General features: G+C 45.6%; 1 protein-coding gene across 3 annotated transcripts; it reads right to left on the bottom strand.

The window, feature by feature from the left end:
* Positions 1-321: 321 nt before the first annotated feature.
* On the bottom strand, positions 322-27,541 carry SAMHD1 (SAM and HD domain containing deoxynucleoside triphosphate triphosphohydrolase 1). 3 transcript variants are annotated; one of them, XM_030231213.2, is made up of 16 exons: positions 27,240-27,541; positions 27,093-27,159; positions 21,902-21,974; positions 20,423-20,583; positions 18,633-18,748; positions 16,705-16,775; positions 15,773-15,928; positions 13,071-13,171; positions 12,864-12,972; positions 12,267-12,358; positions 10,809-10,924; positions 7,705-7,844; positions 4,960-5,049; positions 3,731-3,835; positions 3,291-3,428; positions 322-2,230 (listed from the first exon to the last, which is right to left on the bottom strand). In XM_030231213.2, the coding sequence occupies exons 1-16, from the start codon at positions 27,400-27,402 to the stop codon at positions 2,108-2,110; spliced, it is 1,821 nt and encodes a 606-aa protein (XP_030087073.1). In that variant the 5' UTR covers positions 27,403-27,541; the 3' UTR covers positions 322-2,107. The 3 variants fall into 3 exon arrangements, with proteins under 3 accessions (XP_030087073.1, XP_030087074.1, XP_018779357.1); XM_030231214.2 differs by lacking the exon at positions 21,902-21,974 and having other exon boundaries at positions 27,240-27,417; XM_018923812.3 differs by lacking the exons at positions 27,093-27,159; positions 27,240-27,541 and adding an exon at positions 24,743-24,765.
* Positions 27,542-27,706: the final 165 nt, after the last annotated feature.

Genomic DNA, 27,706 nt, shown 5'->3' with positions numbered 1-27,706 from the left:
GTTGGTCAGGCATGGCTTCACCCTCCCCTCCCCTCCCAGCAGCTGGAGCAGCACCCAAGGCTTCTCAGGCCCCTGTGGTGGCTTCCCTGGCCCCTGAGGTGGCTGCCCAGGCTGTGGCAGGGCCAGGTGGCCGCACTGAGCCTGAAGAGTCCTGGGACCCTCCCCGAGCCTGGACTGCACTGCCCACGAGGAGATATAAACCAAGAACCTCTGCAGAGGGAAGCTCTCCCACAGAGAGCAGGTAGGAACACCTTGGCTGCTTGGAATGGCAACTTTTTTTAATAAAGTCCACACACTGCAATTCTTTAAAAGAATAGTAAATCATACTTTATAAATTTATTCTTCAGAGAAGCTCAGATGAACATGTTGAGAAAATAAATGCTCTCAGAACCTAAAGTTAAGTATAAACTTTTGGGTTAACATAAACAAAAGACCTTTCCCAAGTATAAAGTGCACAGTTAGTAACAAATTAAAAACCAAATCAACAAGAAAAAAATTATATCAAAATGATACTTGATCTTATGCAGACAAGGGAGATAAATGTTTTCACTCTAAGATATTGTTTCTTGAGGAATAGTAAATTTTTTAAAAGCTTTTAAAGAGGTCACAAGCCCTTCTAACCAATCTGGTTCATCTGCAGGTCTGAAATACTCTTAGACAGGGGCACCAGAGGTTACACCTTCAGACACATGAGCACAGATACATAAGCAGCAGAAGTTCCTGGCTATTCATTTTCCCTCCCTCTAATAGCATCAGTTCCCAGGATAAAAAGGGCAATGGAGACATTACAGGGGTTGTGGAGTTCTCTCACAGCACCTTCCCACTGGGTTTTCAGGACCTACCCTGGCCATCCACACCTGACTGCCTGAGCCAGATGTTTAACACCTCTCTCCCCTTTCCAGATATAAAGGCCACAGATTGCTCCAATTCCTGAGCATTACTGAACATTTTGCTTTGTGTTTTTTGTTTTGTGGCCAGACTTTTTCAAGCTTTGAGGTTTTATTTAATGAAAGCAGCCTTCCTCTTAGACCTGAGTAAAAGATGAGAGGAAAATGGTCTTCATTTGTCCAAAAGAACAGACATTCAGAACACTCACACCAGTACTGCCAGTACAGGAAAACTGTAAGAACCCTCACAGAGCTACAAGAGACAGAAAAATTATACAGGGACAGCCATGAGGTCCAGGAGAACAGGGCACAGGTACAAGAATGGAGGCATTCCTGATGAGCCTGTCTGCCCAGTACAGTGTAAAGCAGAACCAACGTGCACTTGGTGCAGGATGGGCAGAGCAGGGCAGAACCCTGCTGGCACTGCCCTCTCTGCACACCTGAGCCCTGGCAAACACCTGGGCAGCTTGGCCTTCCTGCAACCACTCACACCACTGGCCTTGTGAGCAGTCTTTGCAGGACAAACAGTAAAAAATATAACATTCCATGTATAAAAAATACACAATAAAACAATAAAAGGCTGCATGGCACTGCAGTGCAGTGTTACTTCAATAAAAATTGTGGTCACTTGTAGCAAGAGGCCTGCACCAGCTTTTTGAATACCAGAAATTTAATCTTTGATTATCAAAAGATTGCCCTCTCCCTTCCTTTTTTTTTCATGAAATTAATTTTGCTAATTTTGAAGATGCCACCCTTGGTAATTTCTTCTTTATCTCACTGTATTTTCAGAAGCATACTTATCTCTCTTCCTCAGACACTAAAAAAACCCCAACCCCCCAAAAACCCCACCAAACCTGGGTTGGGATTTTTTCTAAGTCATGCAATAGCACAGCTAAGGAAGGGATCAGGACTGGACGGAGTAGTAAAATCCTGTAACAACAATGAATAGCAATTTTTAAAGTTACTCCTGCTACACAGTGCCACCACATTAAAAAAATCAATGAGAACTGAGTTTACTATGTTGTAATAAATTGGTTTTTAGAAGTCCATCTGGAATATGCACTTTAAGTATCTACATTAAAACATTCTGTATTGCAAAATGTATTCTGCATTGTTCCGTGAATTATTCCAGTCTGTCCAACCAGCTTTTAGAAAAGTCGAAGCTCAAATTTACTCATCTTCTGAGGAAGCAGACTGAATAGCACCAAAAAAGAAACCTGTTACTTATCAAAAGAAAGCCTTTGTTTGCAACTGGGTTCTGAGGCTCTCCTGTGTTCATCATCTGTCATGTTATTCCAGGTTTCCTTCATTGGAGTTAGATGAGGAGCAACAACATCACCATCCTAGTATGAAAATACAGGAAACATTATTTCACTTTTGCTTCCCATTCTAAAGCCAAGGAAAAGCAGCTCACCCTCAGGCTGAACTGGAAAAAAGCAATCCGAGGTCCCAGAATCTTTATAGATCAATAAACACTGGTGACTGTGCACCCCAGAGGTGAAAACTGCTGCAGTGAGTGGTGGGGAGACAAAAGTGCCCTGCCTGAGAAGGCATCACCACTGGCAGTCCAGTTCTTCCTAAATTATTACCAGAAAATCTGGAAGGTCACAGGTGGACTAACAGAATCATTAGTGTTTCCTGTGACCTCACCCAGCACCTCATTAGCACTGCTGCAATCAACCTACCCCTGGTGTTGGGATGTGCCTTGCACTGTCTGAAACAAGCAAGGTGTACAGCAGCTGAGGCAGTGGGATCACCCCAGGCAGATGCAGGTGGCAATCTGTGCTCAGGCATGGCCAACACAGAGCATCAGCTGCCTGAGATCAGAAATTGGCTGGTGCTTTGCTCTACAGCCCACCAGGGCCTGAACCTGAACAATGTGCTTAGACGACACAACCACGCTCTACAACCAGGGAGAGCTGTTGTTTGATCCATTTGTAAAAAGCCCTTCTAAAATTACCTGCTCTAAAAGACAGAGGCCAGAAGTGTGACCTTAAGAAAGGGCCTTACCCAGTTTTCCATGGCTGCCTCCCCACCTAGGAACACTCCTCTCCTGGGGGGCCTCTTCTGTTTGAGGATGCAGCTCTTTCCCCTACCCGGTCTAGTGGAAAGTGTCTCTGCCATGGCAGGAGTTTGGAACAAGGTGATCTTCAAGGTCCCCTTCCAACCCAAACCATTCCATGATTATATGACCCTATGGTACTTTCAGGGGTCTCCAGCACTAATTCAGGGAAACCAAAGCATCCCGAGATGGGAGCTGTGATAAAACCAGGGGTCAGGTGAGTGAGTGGGTGCCTCTGCCACAAAGACAAGTCCTGAATGTCCAACTGGTTAAAGAAAAAGCAAGCTTATGGATGAAGGTTATGAGCTGTAAACAAGAAATATAATGAGTGAATTTGTTACCTGTGGTTTGGTGAAATCATTCTGCATGCACCACTGAACAAAGTACTGTTTTGCAGCTGAAATAATATGTGGATCCTGACTCTTGTAATAAACCCGGACAACCTGCTCCATAAATATTTTGGGTAAAAGCTTTGAAACCTTTGAAATAAAGCAGAAAAAAAGCTTTAGTATTTCTTGGAATACAGAAGGAAAGCAGTAAGAACCTCCACTACAATCCATGAGTTTTTTCCAAAGCTATTGTGATATTCCAACTCCTAGTCTATTCCAATTAAATACTGTTCATAGGCAAAGGCTGTCAGGGTTCCAGATTGTCACACACTGAAGATCTGCAAGGCCATGAATCCAACCTCCTCTCCACAAATCCTTCATGAACAGCCACACAGGACTGTGATCATTTCCATCACAGGTGGTGAAAATGCTTCTCAGAAGTAAAAGCCTACCTGTTCTTTACTGATTTTGACTGCCTTAGAAGGATCAGCCTTGCAATAGAAGTGCACCTTATCAATTGGATTCTGTTCCTTCATTCCATAATCCATGCTGATAACCTTGCAAGTAAAAAAAGGAAAATGGCATTTGTTAATGTTTGTCTTTAGTTTTCTCACAATAAATACAAAAGGCCACACACACTCCTAAAAATTACAGTCATCAAATGAAACAGTAATTAACAAATTATTACTTAAATAAATGATCTGGTATTTGTATTTTGCGTCTTTCTTCTACCCCCTCATGCTCTGATGCTGCCATTTCAGATGGTGGATATTTCCATTTACAGTGACCAGCTCCCAGGTGTGCTCTGAAACATTCCAGTTTCCAGCACTGGAAGTGGACTGGTCCCTTGCCAGCCTGGGCCTCCCCAAAACACACAACCTACAGAGGGCTGCAGCAGAGCTTACAGTCATAAACATGATTGTAATGTAAAAATTATTTACATTGGCCTGGTACACCAACACTTCGGTGGTCAGCAGGGACCCAGTTTCCTATGATTTCAGTTTGTGGGATGGGAAAAGCCCAGGCAAATTCTGTAAAGCTCAGTGAGCTGCTACAGTCTGGCCCAGTGAAGGGAACCTTCAATGCAAGGGCACTGTAGGAGTGGCTCGTGATGCACTCTGTGGAAAGCCACTCTCTCTTCCCAGAATGAACTGAGAACAGGGATTAAGCTGTGTGATGCCTGCCCCAGCTCCCTCCTGTGTCTCAGGCTCCCTCCCTCCCACCACTGCTGGCTGCAGACCGAGCCATGGCAGCAGGTGCTTTGTGCCTGTCAGGCACCAGGAGTGCAACACCTGGAGCCTGGAGGTCACTTTGCCTCTTTTCCTCCCTCTGGCCGCACAGGTTTCCTGCCTTCCTGACCCATCCAGTGGGCCCCAGGCTGCTGCCATTGACACCCATGTATCAAACGCCACAGGTTTCTCCACTGCTCCTTGCTGGAGTGAGGACAGTGACAAGAGAGCCCATTTGTCACCAGGAGCAGTTTACAGGTGACAGCCCAGTGAGGCTCCCCCCTGCCTGCCCCACACCCTCCCACCACAGCAAACCCCCCATGGGAAACCTCCGACCCTCAAAGGGAGCCAGGCTGCAGCCACAGACACCCTGTGGGTTTGCTCTTTCACCAGGTTACACAAGGCCCTCTGTGAGGGAGGTTTTACTTGAACCCGCTCTGAGAGGTGTTTACATCAACTATGAAATTCTCAGCCTTTAGCTCCACATCTGGAGGGTCCTTCTCTGGCTTGGAATTAGCAATGCTTTCTGCCAGGCTGTTACTCTGAAGGAAATAAAACCAAAGGATAAACTCAGTAACTTAAATTACATTTATGCACTCTCAGGTCTAAGTCAAGGCAACACAACAGGTGTCACAAGATGTTTTTAAACTAAAGCTTTCAATTCTTCACACCTTGACAAGACTCTTGCAACAATCTGGTTGTTTGAATTACTGTATACCATAACCATTAGTATAAAACCCAGTTTTTAGAAACAAACCAAACTTATGCAAATTAGAAACCCGAAAATCTGCCAGTCTGTGAAGGAGGAGCTTTATACCTGATGATGGGGCAGGGGGAGAGCAGGAGTGCAACATGCAGAATGCTGAAGCATGAAAGCACAAAATAAGTACCTTCAACCAACTGTTTTACAATATAAATGTGTTACAATTAAGTTCCCAAAAGCTGAATACTAGACATTTTCACTGAACTTTTCAAATGAAGGTCTGCAGGATCTTACCCTCTGATAAAGCTTTTCTATCTATGCAGTAAAACATAAAAAAACCACAAGAGACAGACAACCACAAAATAAAAGACCCCCCAAAAAGTACTCCGCTAAAGTACTCTACAAAAGCTGAAACCCACAAAGGAGTTTTGTGTGGGTTTGGCCCCAAGGGAATATTCCCTGCAGACACTTAGGCTAACACAAAGCAGAGGAGCATGGTTAGATGGAGAGCAGCTGTCCACTGAAATGTGTGAGTCCTCATTCAAAGGCTGTGGCCTTTTTTCAGGCTGCTGTATTCTGGGGAAGATGCAAAATTTGAAGCACCAAGATTTCCTGGGAGCAACTGAGACTCATGGGAGTGCAGCCCAGAGCAGTCTGGAGACTGTCCAGGAGGGAAGAAATTCTACTAGGAGTAGTTGGGTTGCTTTTTTGGGGTTTTTTTTGCTGTTGATTTGTTCATTGCAGAGATACAGAGACTGACAAGTAGAAAATCACACACATTACCAAGCTAAGGCGCGTCTGTGGTTTGCAGTCACCCAAGAAACCAAGGAAAGACTGAGAGCAAGCTTGGAGGAAAACTGCCAGGAGGGAACAGGCTTGAGGCAGCCTGTTTGTAATTACTTCTACTCTGTATCAGAATTAATATGTGTTAACTTACTGCCTATTTGCTTGCATCATTTTGAAATTACCTCTCTAGTTTGCATTAAATGTAAACTCAACCTTCATTTGAGAACTCTCAAGCTCTTTGGGATTTTCTCCTGGCTCTGGCCAGCTTCAGAATCACAGAAATGCACAGGGCTGGAGCAACCTGGTCTAGTGGAAGTCATCCCTGTCTACAGCAGGAGGTTGGACTGGATGGCCTTTAAAGGTCCTTCCCAACCCAAACCATTCTGTGGCTCTAAACCCAATCTTGTGGTGTGGGAAGGAGCAGAGCAGACACAGCTCTGTCTTGTGCAGCTCCCCTGCAGCGCTGGGAGGAGACTGAGGGTCTGACATTCCTGCCACAGCACTACAGGGGGAAACATCCTACCTTAAGCCCTCAGCTGTGCACCCCGAGCTGCAAAGCACTGGCTGGATATAATTACAGCACCAACAGTGATCCAGTCTCCCTTCAAACCAACACCTTGGATACCCCAAGATTCAATGCCTCTGTCTGGACTTTCAAAGTGAGAGCTCTCCTCTCATTAACCAAGCTTCTAAAAGGAGCTGTTTAAAGGTGGAAATCATAACATTTCCTCTCACACCTGTCTCCTTATTTGTTGGGCCACCAACCCAACCTTCTCCTCAGAAGGGCAGAAACTTGACAACCCATTTAATGTTTGCTTTCACCTATTTCCTCTTGCTTTTGTAATACAGAATCTCTTAACATTACTTTTTTTAAACAAAGAACACAAGCAAACCTTCTCTTCAAGCAAAAAGATGAACAGCTACATCTAGTAGTCCTTTTCTAACCTTATTCTTTAGAAGAGATGAACTATTTTTATGAAGACTTTCTAGATACAGACATGCACTTCTGGAAATCAAAAATAGAAAATTTTCATCATTATGGCTGAAATTTGGGGATAAGTAACTGATGATCTGACAACACAGTATAGCACATTAAAAGAGCTGAGCCAGCTGAAGTGAGCTCTAATATATCATTACTTTGAAATAAGACAACAGGAATTAAACTGCTATCTGCTTTAAAAAGCACTCATGAAAAAGACTGGGAAAAGTACCTGGATTCTCATGCTTAGTACAGAATTTAAAACCAAGAAATTCAGCAGCTATTATTCAGTTTGATATTTATTCTCAAAGCAAAGCACACAAATTACGATTCAAAGCAAACGTGTTCCTAATTGTTTTGAAATGTTCATGAACATCAAATGATGTAATAACCTTTTCAATCACTGGACTGTAAGAGTCTTTTAGAAAATTCTGTATTTTTCAGAAAAGTTTTTCCTGAAAATATTTCTGCAATAATTCAGCTTCTGAATTTCCACCTGTTGGCGTTCTGACTGTAGATAAATTTTTCCCCAATTCTTTATATGTTTCATGGATCAGCTACTTAAAGATGGGAGGAAAACTTCTGACTCTATTTTTCGAATAGCAAACAACAAAAAATACCCCAAACCCTCAAACTAAACAAAGCCCACATAGAGATAAATGGATGTTCAGCAACTTCAAGAACATTTTTATGGGAACAGAATTCAGAACCTTCTGCTAGGGACATTACCTTTATAATTTCCTTCTTTGATTCAGGTCGAGTCTCTCCTAAAAACTTGTATAATTCACGTCGTTCTATTTTACGCAAAATTTCTCGTGCCTCCTCCAGTTCTGGATGACTTGAGTGCAGAATTTCCAGGTAGACACAGTCTGCCAAAGTTGCGTTGTTTTTTGTTACGTATGTCACAATCCAGTGTCACAGTAAAATGAACAAACAGGGCCAAAGGTTAAAGCAACCAGAAAAACTGTTGGTTCAGGAAAGTAATTTTCAGGGAATGACGGAACTAAGTCTGACAATGAGAAATCACAATTTTATCTTACCTATTCACAATTATTGTTGGCAGAAAAACTATCTCAATTCTCACCTGGCAACATACTTTGTTGTTTCACTAGAAGTTACTTTCTCCTCTTATTTAGCGAGTCTTCTTTAGCAGACTATCCTGAACTCCACCACTAACTAGCTCAGGATATGGGTAAAGACTCTGTCTTGGAAAAAATAAAGCATGGCCATTAAGCCTTCAGGTTTTCTCAAACTTTGGATGCCAGCATCAAAACCCTCCATCCTGACTCCATGTGACAGTGACACATGCAGCAAGATTCCCACCATCAGATGGAGCAAGACAGGCTTCTTTTTATGTGGCTTTAGAGCAGAAAGGTTATTTTTGGCTGTCCTAGAGACTGCTGTTGCCAGGATGCTGCTGGCCTGATCTGCTCCCAACGACTGCATTCCCTGGCCAGGAACACCTGGGCAGCTTTGACACATGCTGTAAGCACAGCCCTGGAAGAGCCCACCCAGAGCTGCAACCAGCCTGGGGAGCTCCCAACAGGGTCCAGAACAATCTTTGAGTCATGTACCAAAACACCTTCAACTGGTTTAATGGACAAGGTCAACCAAAGCCAGGAACTCCTCCATGAGGAACCGCAGACCAGGTCTCTTCCAGCAAAAAAAGATAATGCAGGGGAAATAAGAAGCCCATGAACATCTTCCCTGTGCAAAAGCAGCAGTGACAAGGAATGTTTCGCTGTATCAGCCTTTACTAGAACTAAGATGTGCTGCCAAATCAGGAGGCAACACATGGTGGTTCTTCACCCACCATGGAAGAAAGTTAGGGAACCTTCTGCTGCAGAACCTCCCAGAAGTTCATGATCTGGACAATTTCACAGAAGCATCACTCACCAGGGACTGCTGAAACAACCCAAAGGAGTGTCCAGGTTGCAAGCACCTGTCCTGGATTAAAGGACAGGTGTCTGCCAAAGATGGGAACCCCTCCTTGGAATGGAGAATATGACCCCCTTCCCTCTGAATCATTATAACTTTGAAATGACAGGGCTTTCAGGCAAAGCTAGGGGGAAAGGAATAGCAGTTCCTTACTGGCGTGTGCGTGTATACCATGGCAAACAAACCCCAAGCCCAGCAGCAAAGACGAGCAGACGCAGAGCCCCAGGGCCGCCTTATCCCACAGACGCTCCCTGCGGGAATGGGGCAGGGGCCGGGGTCCCCTTCCAAGTGAGGTCGGGTGTTGGAAAGGTCCCAGTTCAGCAGCTGAAGCTCAGCCCCGGTGAGCAGAAAGCAGCGCAGGACAGAACTCCGCGGTGGCAGCGAATTCTCCCCAGGGCAGCAGCCTGCCCGTCTCACCTCTGATCCCAAGGGCGAGAGAGAGCGGAGCTGAGCCCAGCCGAGCACAGCCCAGTCCCTCCCCCAAAATCTCCCTCTACTCTGCCCTTCCCAAGAGAATGATAGCAAACTGCACCCTTCCCCCTCCCTCCTTGGCTACATCTTTTTTCTCTCTTAAGTATTGTTCATTCCCATCTCTTAGGCAACAATTGGAAGAAAATTCCCTGAGAGAAAGGAAAAAAAAGAAAAAATCTTACTCTCCACAGCACCAGAGGCAGGAAGGAGATTTAAGAGGAGGCCATACTCGTCTTTCATGCTCCATGAAAGATGAGTACATGCTGGAACTTTCCTCACATAACTCTCCCTTGCTGTTCAGCCCTCCTTGCTGAACAGATGGTCTCAGCAAGCAGCTCCTTGCTGTGGCAGATTGTGAGAGGCTGGGCACAGCTCTGCTGTCCTCGCCCTGAGTTGTGCTCCTCACCAGGTACCACAGGCAGTTACCTGCCAGGCCAGCCATTCCCCAGGAACAACTTCACCTCAGCTCTTTCCTTTCTGCCCAGCCTTCCATTGCTCAGCAACACAGCTCAGGTTCCCCAACAACTATTGCCCCTCAAACCAGACACCCTTGTCCACACAGTGACAGAGGGGACTCCTCAGCGCAGCTGCAGGAGTGTGGGCAGACTGCAGACGCTGTGGCAAATGAAGGACTGCCAGCAGAAGGTCTTTAGCATCACAAAGGCTAAGGCACACAGGATCCTTTGCAACAGTGCCCTCAGGCCCTGTCACTTCATCATGGACCAAAGATAGAAGTTCTTCAGTTTCTCTGTTGGCCAGCTAAGGCTTGGTGAGGGACACTCAGGAGGGTTGGCTTGGAAGTCCTGGTGAGCTGTAGCTGACAGGTGCTGCAAGACCTGCCAGAGTTCAGGACCAGCCCTGAGCAGGACCTGCAGCACCCCTGCCCTGCATGCACAGAGCCAAGCACAGAGCCTGGGAGCAGTAGGGTTGCCTGGCCCCCACTGCAGCTCTGAACACAACCAGGGGAACACCAGGGCACCACAGCACAGACCGGGAGAGGCAGGCAAGCAGGGCAACCTGAGACCCTAGGAGAGCTCCTTGGAACCTGCTTTGGGAATGGGTTCATACCACAAAACACATTCAGAACTTCACCTGACATAGTCACCTGTAGTAGCACTTAGAGCTCACTAACATACCACTTGTGACAAGTGCAACAAACTCAGGGCACAGGCAGGACCCTCTAAAACTGCTGAATCTGAACATATGTGGAATATAAAGTTGGTGCTTCTTTCTTTCTTTCTCTCTCTCACAACATAAAAGTCATTTAAATTAGAAGGTCTTGCTCTCCCTTCTAGCAAGATTTCAGATCACAAGCATTAGACAGTCCAAGCCTGCCCAACCTTCTGTGCACAAAGGCAGTAAAAACAGCATTTTAACAGGCACTCATGCTCTTTTACTTAAAAAATAATTCTGAGACCTCATACCAGTTAGTTTAGTATAGGCTTCCATATCCTCCATTGCTGTAGAAATCCGATACACTTTTCCTCCAGAGCCTCTTATTTCAAAAAATTTGTCTGCTTTTTGAAAGGCTTCTGTTATCCTAGTTTGAGACAAAATTACAACTTCAGGATAATATAGTTTTGAAATGCCTCTCTGATCATCAGGCAAAATGAAACAAATTAGTGTATTATAAACAGAAGACAACAGAAGAAACTGTCACCCCAGCACACAGCTGACACTGATCACTACAACATCTCGTCTCCATGCTGTCACTGCACATTCCAACAGAGATTTACTGAAGACAGGTTCAGAACAGAACTTTTAGATGAATGAGCAAATTCACTTTGTTCTGCTTCAGACTGGGTTTAGTACTGCTGAGACAATTGCAGAACCCTGCAAAAGAGTGACATGGTCCCTAGCTGCAGTAAGGCCCCCTCACAGATGACCAAACCCTTTTACAGACTCCTTGCTTCCCCAGTTAGCTGAGAGGGTACAAAGCATTGTAAAGGGAAAGCATCACAAATATGTAGTATTTTCAGATGGGAAAAAATTATAATGTAAAGATGAGGTTCTTCCAAATTTCCATGTACCTTGCTGTTATTTCCAGATTGGACACTGTTTTGGAAAGGCTGCTATAATTATAGGAAGCCAAGAACTGAGTTTTTCTAAACTAAAAAATATGTTTTACTTGTCAAATGTAGGTACTGTCAAACCCCAGCATTTTTAGTCTGAGTTTTAGAGGATCCCTAAACCAGGAGCTGAAGTTTATGAAATGAAAGCAATCCAAATCACTCTTGTACTGTGTAATCCTTAACATTCCTTTTTACCAAACTCAACAGACAGTTACCCAGCAGACAAGACCACAAGGAAAAACTATTTGGGGATACAAGTATTTCTGATTATCAAGAAAACTAAAAAGAATAATGTTATAGGGAAAATTCTAGAGACATCACCAAGAGAGGTAAAACAGCAGGTAGCCAGCTGAGTTGGTCCTGAACAAATCTTGCATTACATAAACACAAAGCCAGGCCTCAGCTGAGCTACATGAGCCCTTTCATGACTTTGTTAGTAACCTTGCTCTAGTATCCAGGCAGTTTGAGCTAAGTGGTCTCTAACTTGCAGATAAGGATTTGACTTCAGCTGTCAGCAGTTTAAATGGTTTAAGCACACCTTAGTCCTGTGCTTCTTCAGGCCTTTAGCAATTTTCCTCTGATTTAATTCAATGTGGAAGGATGCTTTTGTCCTCCTCTCTTTCTGTTTTTGTTTGCTTTGCTAACGACAGCCTGTATGACACTCTAAGCACTAAGTCTTTTCACAAGAATCAGAAGCAGCTTTTATTCTATGTCAGACCTTACTGATTTTTCTGAATATTCCAAATGGATACAGATTGTTTCAAGAATTTAAATATAAATTGAAAAGGAAGGAAAGGAAAATATACTTGCATTATTTCAATGATGTTGCCTGTCTTATGCTGGTATGCTCTCCGGTGCAGGCAATTCCGGGTGTGGAACATCTCGTACAAATTGCCAACTTCCTGAATCAAAAAAACCCTATTAGCATTTACTTTTGCCACAGTCTTACTAGGAAAATTAAAACAATCAATCAATTAATCAAATTAGTTGTCTCCTCCCATTCACGGCATAAAGCAGAATGATTATTATTCACAATTTCCAAATTTTGAAACTGGCTCAGGCCACCGTAGGAGAGCGGAGTGCTGACAGTAACCCCAGGCAGTGGAGAGGACCCCTCATCCCTTTAGCAGCCCCTCACCACAGCCACATTTACTTCCTGCCCAGCAGACCTGGAGCAGGATTACACAGATCTGATGGGTCCCCTGACAGGATGTGGCACAAATCCTTTCAAACAGTGGTCTGCTCTGTCCCTCTCCCAAACAGCAGCTTCTGAGAAAAACTTTCAGAGCAGCAAATACTTCTTTTCCTCTTGGGCTAAGGGAGAATGGGGCAGGATCCCCAGCCAGGGGGTGCACCTCCCCTGTGTGCCCCCAGGTGCTCTGAATCCCCTGGGCTCCCCCTGCTCACCTTGTCACGGGGGCAGATGTGCTTCTGGTTTCCCACTTCACAGACCCGGGTGAAGATAAGCAATCGCTTATAGTCAAAATTATTGGGGATCCCCAGGTGATGGCAATCCCTAGAAATATTGCACAGAGTGTTTAACCATATGATCATTTTTGTACATACGGTAGCACTTTGTCAATAGGAATTCACAATAAAATGTAAGATTTGTACCTTGCAAAATAATCCCACTTGTCAACGTCAATGCCATTTTTTTTATTAGCTACAATCTCATAGAGGAAACTTTTCTCCTTTGGTCGACCACGGTAGGGCCACTAACAGGGGAGCCAAGAAGAAAAACATCAGAAACAAGAAATTAAAGTGTACCAACAATGTCAAATGGCTTTTCAAAAACAGTGGGAATACACCTTGACTTTGGTTGTGATAAACATCCAACACTGAGGTAGTGAAGAACACAAAGACAAGGAAAGAACTTCCAGAAGCTATCAGGCATTAGAAATCCAGAAGAGGGCCTAAGCGACTGTCTTCTCATAATCTCAAGAAGAATAAAGTCCATGAACACAAGTATTCATTGCCCATTACTCTACTAAAAGAAAGCCTGCAGCTTTGAAATGAAAAAACAAAATAACAATGTATCAACAAAGAGGGGAAATTTTGGAATTATTTCATTTTCAGGGAATTAAATACACAAATATGTCATTGTCCTGCAATCTTTTGCAATCTACAACTTCATAGAACAGAGTTTAAACACTTACTTAGAAGTTTAAAGAAAAATTTTTTGAATATTCAGCTACTTAAACTCCTGCCTCACAAGGGACAATTCAGCCATAAGGTAAACAGGAAACAAACACCAAAATAATAAGACACAAGGTGCACATTTTCTTGAAAATTTAAAGATCCTTCACCTAAAAATATGCCATAAAGTGACCTTGAAATTCTGAAAGTGGAAAGCATTTTGCAAACATAGCTTCCATGTTACCTGCACCACAGAAATACTAAAACTGATGTGAATAGCAACTGAAACACATGCAAGCAGAAGGTTGCAAGCACATCGTGGATAAAAATACCATGATCACAGAGCTCTGCTACTGGGACATGCTCAGGACACTGTTTATGTCTGGTGCCTGAACACCCATTGTCCGTGTCATGACAGAGGCCTGCACCACAGTGCACAACCTGCCAGTGCAACCTGCTGCCTAACAGCAGGAAGGTGCTGCCATGTATCGTGTGGCGCACTCCTCTTCCTGGTATCCTGCTGGAAAACAGGCACAGAATCCAAACAGGGCAAACCAGACAGGGGGAAAGAACCTGGCACAAGATCAATGCTAGTGGAAGGCACCAAGATTCATGTGCAAACGAGCCCTGTGGGATAAAAATCAGCTTGTGGATTTTGTAAATGGATGTCCTCTTCCTACAGGATCTCAGACTCAATTTCACTCTGCCAAGTTCCTTGTATTTGCCATGGGATTGCTACCCACTCCTGCAGCAGAAAATAATGGGCAAGTGTGAACATTTGTGGGTTACTTGTTTGGGACTACATATAAATTCTGATTAGGACCAGATTGTCCTGACAGATCTCCCACTGACTTCAGCTGCTACCAGTTGTTTACTCTGGTGGCAACTGAATGAGTGTCCTTGAAGAGATGACAAAAGCTGTAAAGTGTAAAATGAGGAGAGAGGACTGAGATCTTTCATAGAGTTGCAATGATTAACAACCGCCATCCCTTCTTGCTTGCCTCTTGAAGCAACTCATTTCTTCAAGTCTTATCCTCTATGTTTGCTGCTGTAATAAATCCAAACATTTCACTGCTGTCATCAAAGCTGTTGTGGCTCTGGCACTCGGGCCAGGCTTGGACTGCTCACTGTCTCATCACTGCCAGTGCTGTTTTGTTATCCAGACTGGGGGAGGCCTCCTTTACTCCAGGCCAAGCCCCCTTAGATCCCTCAGCTGCTCCTCATCATACTTGTGTTCCAGACCCTTCCCCAGCTCTACTGCCCTTCTCCATTGCACCTCACTGTCTTTCTTCAAGTGAGGGGTCCAAAACTGAGTGCAGAATTTGAGTTGTGGCCTTAGCAGTGCCCAGCATAGGGGCACTGTCACTCTCCTGGTCCTGCTGGCCATGCTATGGCTGGTACAGACCATGTGCCATTGTCCTCCTGCCCACCTGGACACATCTGGCTCATTTGCAGTCACTGTCAACCAAACAGCACCTCTTTCCTGCCTAGCCACTTTCCAGCTTCTCTGACCCCAGCCTGTAGCGGGACCCAACACCGGGCATTGTGGAACCTCACACAGTTGGGCACATTGATCCAACTTATCCAGATCCCTCTGTAGAGCCTTCCTGGCCTCCAGCTGAATATGACCTGCATTTCCTAAACCCAGTCTGGCTGGGCCTGGCTCCCTGCTTGTCCTGTACGTGCTGCATGATGATATTCAGGATGATCTGCTCCATGACCTTCCCTAGCACCCAGGTCAGGCTGACAGCCTCTAGTTCCCTGGATTATCCTTCTGACCCTTGCTCATGGAGCCACATCTGCTGACTTCCAGTCAACTGGGACCACCCAGGACTGCATATAAATGATCAAAAATACCTTGGTGAGCACTTCTTCCAACTCTTCAGTACCCTTGAGTGGATCCCAATCACCAGTTAGGTTCCCTAAATACAAGTAACTTTCTACAGCTTTCCTCTGATCTGGAGGCTTTCGGGTAAGAATTCTCAGGGAGCTGTAAGCACATTAACACATCTACCAGCACTGTAAGAAATAAACACAACACTCCTCCAGCATCAGTTGAGACAAGATTCCCAGAACTTATAGAGCTAGAAGTAAGATATAGCAGAAGCCAAAATTATCTGTTCTTTCAGCAAAATAAAGAGGTTTCTTGGCATAAGCACAGGAGCAGCACGCTGACTCACCGATTTCACACAGGCAGTTTCATCTATAGGACCTCCTATTTGTTCCTTGATGAACAACATATCTTCTTCCAGGACAAGACCATAGGACTTCATGACTTCTTCTAGTTTATTGGAAGTGATCAAGTGCTCAAACATTTGAACAGAAGAAGTTTCATGCTGTGGAAAAAATCCATTCAAATATTGTATTACATTGTTTAAAGCATCTTTCCTGCAGAGTCACAGCTTTACTCCAAGCCATCAAGCACTGCCTAGCAGGGCACATGGGCAGGCTGGTGTGAAGTGCAGAACCTGGGTGCTTTCCTAGTCATTTTCAATTAAACAGAAGAGGAAATCACGCAGTCTACAGAGTCCAGAAACACACTCTTCAGAGAGCTGTTAATTCTGTGTGTTGACAAACAGCAGCAATGCAGTAACAATGCAAAAAGACAAAATAATCAATTTTGCTCTGTAAAAGATTAGCCAGTTTACTCATCTGATTTTGCTAAGAAATTACAAGCAGAGAGGGGCCTGAAAGGACTGTGTTGCACTTCATTCACAGCAAACAACTGTTTTGGAAAGTTTGAATTCTAAACAATATTGAATATTCTGCCCTTGGACTAAACATACTGGAAAGGAAGCTGCCAGTTGGTATTTTTGATATGTAAAATATATTCATATTATATATGCATATTGAGAGCAGAAAGCTCTCAATATGCATTTTAAGGCACAATGCTGACCAAAAATGATCAGGGCAGACCTAACAAGGATATCATCACAAGATTAGAAAACAACATTTTGGTTTAAATTAAGCCATCAAAATGATGCAATAGGTAAGGCCAGATGACCACTACAGCTCAAAAGCACAATTTTCAGAGGCCGAATAATTAAAGATTAATTATTCGGCCTCTGAAAATTTCAGGTTTGTCTTTTCATTTTAATAGTGAAAAGCCTACCTTCCAATTCAAATCTGGACGAGTGAGTGGAATAAATCTTCCATCAAACATGTGTGAAAATGGCCCATGACCTTAAATATAAAGATTACACAGGTTTAGTCTGAGACACTGCTGTCAGCAAAAATTTCTTGAGCAAGTTTAGGATCTGAATTCTCATGTATTTGACTTTTCTTGACATATCACAGTCTTAGACTGGTCTGGGTTGGAACAGACATTAAAGATCATCTCATTCAGCCCTCTGCCATGGGCAGGGACACCTTTCACTATCCCAGGCTGCTTCAAGTCCTCTCCAACCTGGCCTTGAACACTTCCAAGGATAGGGTGGCCACAGCTTCTCCGAGCAACCTGTGTAAAAGCCCCCCTGTCCAAAGTCCCTCTGAGCTCTCCTGGAATCCCTTTTATGTGGTCCAAGGCCTCCCTGGAGCCTTCTCTCCTGCAGGCTGAACACTCCCAGCCCTCCCAGCCTGGCTCCAGAGCAGAGAGGCCCCAGCTCTTTATGTATCTCCAAGGCCTTGGGGCAATTATGGGGTGCATAAGTAGCACCCCATCCTTATGGGGCGTGGGGCTGGTGGCTGGTGGGGATGTCACCTGAGCAAGACAGAGGGGCAGGATCCCTCCCCCTCTGCCCATGGTGGGGATCAGCCCAGCATAAGGTGGGAGTTCTGGGTGAAGAGGGTCCCACGGAGAGTCGGCCGAGTACCAACAATCACACCAATGTGGCTGCACGTCGTTCTGCTTTATTCAGCAGCTCTGGCATATTTATCCTTCTCTATGCACTGCCTCACACCACTACTGCCTAATGCTCATTGGTTAAGTGGCTGCATTCACACATACATGTTATTTGCTGATTGGTTGTCACACTATAAGCATTTTAGCTGAGGTGTGCTAAATTAGCAGTTCCCATAATATGCCTGGCATCTGGCCTTGTCCTGGCACAATGCTCATTTTTCCTTGTTGTATCCATTTGAGGACAGTACATGGTCTATCTTGTTCCAAGGACAGTACATGGTCTTCAAAGTAACTCTGTAATCTGCAGGCCAGGGTTGTCCAATTCTTGTAAAAGTACAGCATGCCCTTGTTCTGCCAAGAATTCTTCCACATCTGGGCTGCCTCTGGTCCTGTCTTACCCACCAACGCCCCCAAGTTCTTCTCCTGAGGGCTGCTCTCAATCCACTGTCTGCCCCTCCAGCCTGTCCAGGCCCCTCTGGATACCCCATCTCTTCCCTCCAACATGTGACCCCATCACACAGCTCCGTGCTGTTGGCAAACTGCCCAAGGGTACATCGATCCCACTGTCCCCATCACTGACAGATATCCAAGAGCACCAGCCCTCACACAGGACACTCCTCACTGGGCTCCACCTGGACATTGAGCCTGTAACCACCACTCTGAGTGCAACCATCCAGGTAATTCCTTCCCCATCACCTGTGACGAAAACTCAGGTATAACAAGTACACTTTCCTAAGATACTTCAAGTACTACTGCACTTAACAGTCAGTTCCAGCACCCATACCACAGGCAAGTACTGCAGCAACACTGAGAATATTAAATTACTCTGTGTCAACTCTGAAGAAAAGAAGTAGTTATGAAATAAATGTTACAATTTTTGAAAGGAACATTAATTTTCATTCTGAAATGTTTGAAGAGACCTAGAGAAATCATGGAAGGAAGTGGACACTTCAGCTACTGAGGGCAGAATTTTAAATACCATTTTGAAACAGAACAAAACACTAGCTAAGAGTGGCTACAGATTCAGGTGGAACTGTCTCCATGGATGTACTCCAGACCAAAGAGAACAGATAAAACCTGTTTTGGAATATGGCCATGCAATGCGCAGCCCAAAAGAGCTCACATCTTCTGACCTCACAGCCAGCTTTTCATCCTGGTTAGCTTTCCAAGAGCAACAACCCATCTCAGGTGTTCCTTACCCAAATCATGACAAAGCCCAGCAATTTCTACACAGAGGATGTCTCGTTCAGTTATATCCAGGTCTCGTTGTCTTTCCTTCAGTGCACGAACCAGACATCCTGCAAGGTAGCCAACCCTGTTGCCGGAGGAAAAGAAAGAAATAAAGCATTGGTTTTGGATGAACAGAAAAAGAGAAACTCCCCTACTGTTTTGCTCCATTAAGTCACAGCCCTTATCTGAGACACAGATTACAAAGAATACCCAACCCTGATGTGGGAGAAAATCACAAACTGCTTCCTGTAGTAGAGTTTTAGTCCTCCAAAAGCAAAAAAGCATGGGATACCATGGATACCCAAATGGATACCATGCCCAAAACAGAGACTCTACAGCATCCTGCAGTATTTCATAACACACAACCCCAGGGTAGCTGTGTAAGGGAACAGCAGTACACCACTGACAATGAGAATCTTAAAGCATCTGAGCTTACACTGAGTCCTTGAATTCCAGTCAGGGCAAACTGCAAAGGTCCACAACAGTCACCAAAGCATTTGGTACTTTTTTCAAACTGCTTCTTTATTAATAGCTCATGACAATTACTTCTCTTCTCACTCATTTTAGATTTGAGAATTGATTTAATTGAATGGGCACAAAACCAGCAGGAGCAAATATATGGCACATAGTCCCATAAACTGTTTATCATAACCTCTACACAAACCTCTTTTTCTGCTTGCCTCAACAGCTCCCTTTTTTAGAACAGCTTAAAGCAAGACAAGGACATATGACGAGGTATTATGTTTCATTAGTCCAAATTTCACTATTTGATGGCATTTTACTAGACCAATAAGCACACAAAGCTCAGTTCTTCTATTTGTAACACTGTAGAGATCTTTGGCATTATATACAAGTGGAGAACAACTGTCTTAAATTTAACTTGACAGATCAATGGAACTGTTCAAAAGAAAAGTTGAAAAGTCTGTAGTTTTCAGACTTCTGTTGTGAAAACTTTGTTTATAGTCAAGCACATTTCTGTCTTTTTGGTTTACCAGATGCAATCAATCCAGGCTGCCTCATTCATCTCACCCTTTTGCAAACAGCCATTTGAATCTCAGTATAAGTAAGCCAGATTTACTCCACAATATTTCAGTACCAACAAAAGCAACTTTAGGCTGGCCAGATGACCTGAATAAAAACCACTTACAAGCTTAATTTCACTGCTTCCCTTAAAACAAGCTCAAATTTGTCATTCACCAGCTTTCCTGAGGAGTGTGAATGACCTAGCAACACTCAACAAATTCTTGCATCCATCATATTTCTGCTTAATGGAATGACAGCTACCAGCCTGACAACCTGCCATGGATTGCATGAAGCACATCTACCTACAAAGGGAAACATTACAGATCAAATTCATTTTGGCTGTGCTGGATGATGTGCGGGGATTACAACTGTCTGGCAGATCATAAGAGTAGCCCTGGTACACTTACTAAGTTTATGCTTTAAAACTTGTATTTTGACTGGGGGAACATAAAGCACTTACAGTTTTTAGCTAACATTATTCTTAGAATAATGAAGGGTAGGGAAGGAAATCTAACATTGATCCATCTTGGTTTGTTTATCTGTCTTTATTAAAAGAAATTCAAGGGAACAGCCCACAATCACAAGGGATATCCAGGAACATTAGAGACCAGAAACGCCCCCCCAGCAGTTTTCACCACTGCTCAGACAGCAGTGTCCCTTGGCTGGCACTCTACAGCAGCAGAACCAAACTTAGGGCTATCCAGATGCCAGAGATGCATCAGAAGCACCACCTTACCCCAGGGAGTGCTCAAAGCGGTTGTGAGAGGCTCCCGGGAAAACAAAGTACGTTCCGCCCAGCTGCTTGATATACCGGAGGCGCTGGAACTGAGGGGTGTCGATGATCCGAACCAGCAGGGGATGCAACTCAATGTGCCCATGAATAGGATCATTAAAAACCTACAGAAGCAAGGAAAAAAAAAAATAAAATTCAACTTTGAAAAGAAACAGGCACCAAGGTAAAGGATATCTAGAGTGGTCAAGTATTTCGTGGGAGACACTGTTCATCATCTGTAAAAAAGACATTTCCTGCCAACCCTACATCAAGATCAGAATCATAGGAAGCTTGGGGTTGGAAGGGACCTTGAAGATCATCTAGTTCCAACATACTACCATAGGCAGGGACACCTTCCACTAGACCAGGCTGCTCCAAGCCCTGTCCAATCTGACCTTGAACATTTCCAGGCACGGGGCATCCTCAACCTCTCTGTGCAACCAAATTTATCTTGGAGAACTACTAAAGCTTGACACCAAAAAGATAAAACTGCCTATTTCCCATAGCAAGGGAAGTCAAAATGCCTAAAAATGTTATCTCCAACTGCGCAATCCCAAAACTTACCACGAGTGAAAACTGCTGTCTTTATTAATCTCCTATTCCAATTAAAGCAGCATACTGCAATGCATGTCTGAGATATCCAATAAAAGTGTTTGCCCTGATACTGTTCATGCTTTTAAAATCAAATGCAATATTGCTGGGTGGAAATTATGATTATTACTCTTTTCTTAAAACAAAATATAAATCCTCAAGATGACCAAAATATGAAATAATTACTTCCTGATGAGCACATATTTTTAGAGACATCTCAGAAACTACAGGCACTCAAGTAGAGAAGGTAAACACATTTAATCTTTAATCCTTGCTGTTGAACTGCAGGTGAAACCATTCCATCACACACATATCTTGGTAAAACACTTAGGCAAATAAGGTTTTCCTGTGCTCTTTACCCTTCGTCACTGAGCTGAGAGGGCTCTAGCAGATATGCAGACTACTACAGAACGTGCACAGCCCTGGCCCCAGTTAGAGCAACACACACCACTGGGAGAAACAGCTGGACACAGGAAACAGTGACAGCAAGGAGGAGTCTGTTAACTCAGGCCGGGGAAAAACTAATAAAATAAACCAAGGGGAGGCTCTACACAGAGGGATGTGAAAGGGAGCTTCTCCAACACATGTCAAACAGCTCTTCTGCTCATTTAATCCCTCACAATCTGGAGGTGCCCACTGAAAGGTTCCACACACGATGATTCTAGTATTTCTTCTAGTTAATATGGTTTTTCACAGACCACTGCTACCAAGGACCCAGAGTTTGCTGATGTGCAAAGGAAAGGCACCAGCTGGCAGCACCAAGCCAAGAAGGGGGAGGCAGAGATAGGGAGCAGAGCCCTGTGCAGGGCTTGGGGCAGGACCTGGCCATGGTGTCCCCATAGCATGGGTTACCTTCATCACCTCCATGTGCTGCTGCTGCATCTGTGTCAGGCACGCCAGCACTTCCAGTCGCTCAGCTGGGCAGCTGGGAAGGAAAAAGAGGCACTGAGAGCAAAGTCTGCAATGCACATCCCTTTACAATTTGCAGTACATATGGAATTACTTATGCAAGTTCATATTACTTTGGTGTTCCTTGATGGAAGAAGACTGCAACTATTTCAGAAAAATATTGAAAGCATTTATCCTTCTAAAATCAAGTACAGAAGGAAGGAAACAAATAGCTACACAACATGTCTCCAGAGTAGTGTAAGTGCTTCTCCCACTTACACAGAACTGAGAAATAAAACCACCAGGAAACTGATGAAAAAAATTGTATAAGCCACACCTAGCATCCTTTAAACTTATTCAGATGCTGCATGTTGCTTTCCCACAACTGACATTTTTTAAGGATGCAAAACTTCCTTAAACTAAAATGTCAGAGTATCAACAAATTATTTTTATAAAAATTTCTTGTAGTTAGTCAACTGTCTATGAGAAGTTTAATTTTGTCAAATTAAGTTGAATTTTACATAAATTAATTTCAACTCCAGCAGCAAGACCATTGCAGTTTAAAACATGTTCTAATTTTGCTGAGACTGATTATTCTATTTTGCAAAGATATTTTGCTGTCATTTTTAATAAAAGTCCCCTTCACATCACACAGCTAAACTTCCAGTGCAGATACTCTGCTGTAGCCACAGCAGTCTAAGAGCACAGGTGGGACAAGTCTGGAGAGAGAGAGAGAGAATATGCCCTATCACACCTACTTTTACTAACTCTGTCTGCAAGCTTTGCCCTTGAGCTAAATAGATTCAGCCTCAGTAGGACAGCAAACACTACCATGAGAACATAGTTTTTCTCCCAGCCGTTAACCACCAAGTTTGGTTTGATATCAGCCTTTCACCATAAAATTTAGCACAAAATAAGACTATAAAGTATCAACTATTAGGAAAAAGTACTGCTTGATACATTACATATTCTCGTCTGAGTCATTTAATAATTCACAATCCCTAAAATATTAGAGGCATGTGATGTTTGAGCTGTTGGTGAGCAGTGTTTCTTTCAACCACTTGGTATTGCTTTCTGTAACAGGGAGCTCTTGGGCTGTAGCTGCTGCTCAGATTGCCACAAGGTAGTGCTGGAACACCTCTCCTATGCAGACAGGCTGAGAGAGCTGAGGCTGTTCAGCCTGGAAAAGGAAGTCTGCATGGAGACCTCACTGAAGCCTTCCAATACCTTAAGGAGGCCCATACAAAGAAGGGAGAGGGACTTCTTATAAGAGCAGATAGTGTCAGGACAGGGCCAGTGGTTTTAAACTGACAGAGGGTGGGATCAGATTGGCTATTAGGAAAAAATTGTTCCCTGTGAGGGTGCTGAGGTCCTGGCACAGGTTGCCCAGAGCACCTGGGCACCCCATCCCTGGAAGTGTCCAAGGCCAGGCTGGACAGGGCTTGAAGCAGCCTGGGATAGCAGAAGGTGTCCCTGTCTGTGGCAGGGGTCTAAATGAGATGATCAATAAGGTCAACCCAAACATTCCACAATTCTAAGATGAAAAGCTCCCTGTGATGCCCAGACCAGCATGTGTTCTATGATACAACTCTGGGGGCAAAGAAATCAACATTGTGACCAGCAGCTATTAAACTAATAGAATGAATGCTTTTAACAACTTATTTTTCACACAGAATCACAGAATTAACCAGTTTGGAAAAGACCTTTGAGATCATTAAGTCCAACCTATGACCTCACATGACCTTATCAACTAAACTATGGTACTAAGTGACACATCCAGTCTTTTTTTAAATATATCCATGGATGATGACTCCTCCATCTCCCTCCTGAGCAGCCCATCCCATCCCAATGCCCAATCACTCCTTCTGTTAAGGATTTTTTCCTAATGTCTAGCCTAAACTCACCCTGGTGCAGCTTAAGGTTGTGTCCTTTTGTCCTGTCACTTGTTGCCTGAGAGAAGGTACCTCCTTCCAGGTAGAGAGTGGTAAGGTCTCCCCTGAGCCTCCTCTTCTCCAGGCTAAATGATCCCAGCTCCCTCAGCCACTTCTCATAAGGCTTGAGTTCCAGACCCTTCACCAGCCTTGTTGCCCTTCTCTGGGCATGCTCCAGCATCACAACATCCTTCCTAAATCGGGGGGCCCAGAACTGGACACAGCACCCAAGGTGTGGCCCAACCAGCACAGGCTAAGAATCACTTCCCTAGTTCTGCTGGACACACTATTTGTATTTTAATATGTTCTGTTAAGATCTGTCATCTGGCAACACTTTGTGCCCCACACTGGGCTCCAAGAAGGATTGCTGTGGACTAACCCCAGACAGGAACTCAGTCCCATGCAGCCACTCGCTGCTCTGGTGGGATGGGGAGAACTGGGAAAACGTTAGACCCTATACTCTGGATACTGGTGTGACCAATTGCCTGGATGCCCCACCTTCCCTGCTCTTCATCCTCCTTCAGACAGAACACAGCTGCAGAGCATTTTTCACCTGAAGTCTACAAGGCCAGACCCTCCTAAGCAAGAGAAATCCTGTTAACGCAGGAAACTGGAGTTTTCCAGGACTCTGCAGGCAGATTTCCTCTAACAGCCAAAGCAGCATTACTGATGGCTGCTTGGAAATGGTGACAACTGGCACTTCCCCATCCACTCCCCTCGCTGCTTTGTCCATACCCTGCTTCATGCCATAGGTCACAAGGATGAGAAAATCCCTTTCCTGTGCCCAAAGAGGTCAGCCAGACAGCCCCACCCATCATCTGTCTTCAGCACAGGAAACACCCACTGCCAGCAACATAACACCTAGGAAACTCACCACACTGGTCCAAGCTCTCCCCTCTGAACATCCAGGAGCTCGGGGAACTAAAGATTTGCATTCATTAGTGGCCTGTCATAGAGAAATGATTCAACTTACTGCAGGACAGTGTGCAGCGGACAGCAAAAGAATTGTTCTGAGTGCAAAGTGAGAGATGTTTACAAAAAGCAGAATGCTTGAGCAATTTCTCATCCTAAAGAGAGTGAGGGAGAGGGGGTGAGGGGAAGAAAGAGAGGAAGAGAGAGGAGCCCTTGGAGTCAGAGATCAATCTTCATGGAGGTAATGATCGATGCTCGTTTATTGCAAATCTGAGGGTACATTTATATGGTTATGCAGGGTTCAGTGATGTGAGAACACAACTTCTTTATATTTTTTGCCCAAGGGCAGAATGTCTCTGCTGTCAGACACACATGCAGGGTTCTGCAGCTTGCCTCTATCCAGTATCTGCTCAAAATGCTCTCTACATCATCCAACCCTCAACAGTTTCAGCTTAATAGAAACAAGATGTCAGATCTCACAGAGGGAAACTTATACAAAGTTAACAATAACATATACAAAGAAAACCTGCAAGCCACCTGTAAACCCATCACCATCTGCTCTCTACATCAACTGAGAGCTCTCCACAGTCCTGTGCCTCCGTCACCTGTATCCCATGCTGAGGGACCCCTGGCTACCCCATCCTGCTGCCCATGTTCAGCACTGACAGACTGTCTCTGACTCCCTAGACTGGCTGCACATGTCCAATGTGTCCTGGACACCTGATGCTCCTTCCCTGCAAGAAGCAATCAGCCTCCTGGCAAACCCTAAATAAAACTAGACACCGTTGTCATTTCAGTCAGGCAATTACCTGGTACTTCAGCAATAAATAAAGCCTTCAGCTGCCTTCCACGCCATCACAGCATTTCTATCTGCACACTTCAAACTGCTGCAGTTAAATCCCTCTTCCACAAAAAGAGAAATCAAAAATACATTAATGACTCCAGCACATGTCTTACCTTGTCCAAAGCACAGCACTTCTGCCTTGTCCCACTGCGTCACACCAGCTTTTTATTCTCTTCTAACACTCATGCCCAAACACCCGCCCTTTCCCACTCCCCCTCTGCACGCTGATGTCTCAATTAAACAGTGGAAGAGCCCTTCACCCCCAGCACAGCATGAACTCAGACGAGCCCTCAGCCAAGGAGCCAACACCGAAGTGCTCTAACCCCCAGCAGAAAGCACAGCTCTGCACTTGCCTGCACCTGCCAGATTACATACCCCAGCCTACCTCAGGGTTACCAACCACAACATCAGCAAACAGCTGGAGCCAGCAGTGGGTTTTGAGACAAATTTGAAGGAAACAGTATAAACAAGGTTAACAAAGGAGTAAAGAAAAGACATTACAAGATTAAAAACCACCAGGAAATATGTGGTGAGCAAGCAGGCTCACATCCCAGTAGAGGGGAGCAAAAGAGGATCCCCAGTGGGGCACAGAAGGGGCAAAGGGGCCTTTCCAGCACACACAGAATAGCAGGACAGATTCATACTCTTTGCTGTTGCAGAAAAGCAAGAAAATATATTCGCCACCAGAAAGATAAAAGGGTTTTGGGCCCAGTCATCCCTCACTGCTGGGAACAACCCTTTACACACTTTAGAACAGCATCCAGTGTCCCTGTGTTCATGGCAGATGACCTCTACCAGTTGAACTGCGTGCTTTGGACTGCTCAGGGCAGCAAGGACTCCGCCGCTCACCCACAGGCCCCTATTTTGCCAGAACACACAACACTTCTTTTTCAACAGCAGCCCACGCTCCTGTCGGCACAACAGAGAGCCAAGTGCCAGCAGCTGCTGCAAGGCTGATCTGTCAATGCCCGGGATTTCTCCAAAGGAGACTGGTGATACTCAGCCTCTCCTGAGCAGCACCTCCCACTCTGTCAAATATCGGGGACGCTGTCGTTCCTGGAGTTGGAGCAGCAGCAACTTCAGGCACAAACGTAACTTCCTATCAGAACTCCTGGAGCTCACTCTTTCGTTCCCAGAAACACTCCAAAGGTCACTGTGCTACCCGGGGGATTTTCATTAAACCTTTCTAAAGGATCGAGTTTTTTTGCTTTTCATGGTTATTTGGGCAGCAAGAGTCCGCGCCGTGGTTGTGCTGGGATCAGCAGGGCACGGGAACTGCTCCGAGGGTCCGGGATCAGTCCCACGAGACCGTTCCCTCGCGTTCTCCCCGCACAGTTCCGCTCGAGGCGTTCGGGGCGGCCGCGGCCTAGACCCGGGCCGTGCGCCTGTGCAGCCGCTCCCCGCGGGCACGGCCCGCCCGCCGCAGCTCCCGCGCCTCGGCCCTCCGTTCCCCGCGGGCGGCGCTCACCAGACGCGGATGAGCTCGGGGGCGCAGGCCGGCAGGTCCAGCAGCATCCTCCCGGTGACCCCGCTCTCTGCGGAAGCAAGAGAAGCGTCAGCGCCAGCGGCCGGGCCACACGGCCACAGCCCCGGCTCCGGCCCCGGCCCGCCGTACCTCGGAAGCGGCGCAGCAGGCTGGGATCGCCCACGCCGCATCGGGCGAGGTGCTGGCAGAGCCGCTCCGTGTCCCACAGTCGCGGGTCGCTGCGGTCGCCGCCGGAGCCACGGGGCCCCTCGCACCGCGCGCGCTTGGCGGGAGCGCCCGCCGGGCTCCCCATCCCGCACCGCCACCGCGCACGCGCTACCGGCCCGGGGGTCCGGCGCGCAGTGACGTCAGCGCCCCTCGCGGCCCCTGAGCCGGGCTGGCCGTCATGGCCAGGAGTGGCTGAGGGGTCCCGCGGGAGCCGCAGCTCCGGGAGGAGCCTCCGCCCGCCCACAGAGCCCGCCGCGCCCTGCAGGGCGGCAGGGTTCCCTCTGGGGCTCGCCCGTGCGTGTTCGCCGCGGCGACCCTGCTCAAGGGGATTCACGTGGACTACCGGGAACCGTGCAGCGGCACTTCCCGGTTGTCATCCCAAATCCCAG

This window comes from Serinus canaria, chromosome 20 (assembly GCF_022539315.1).
Source record: "Serinus canaria isolate serCan28SL12 chromosome 20, serCan2020, whole genome shotgun sequence".
In the NCBI taxonomy this organism is placed as follows: Eukaryota; Metazoa; Chordata; class Aves; order Passeriformes; family Fringillidae; genus Serinus; species Serinus canaria.
This window is presented reverse-complemented; position numbering and strand designations above follow the sequence as displayed.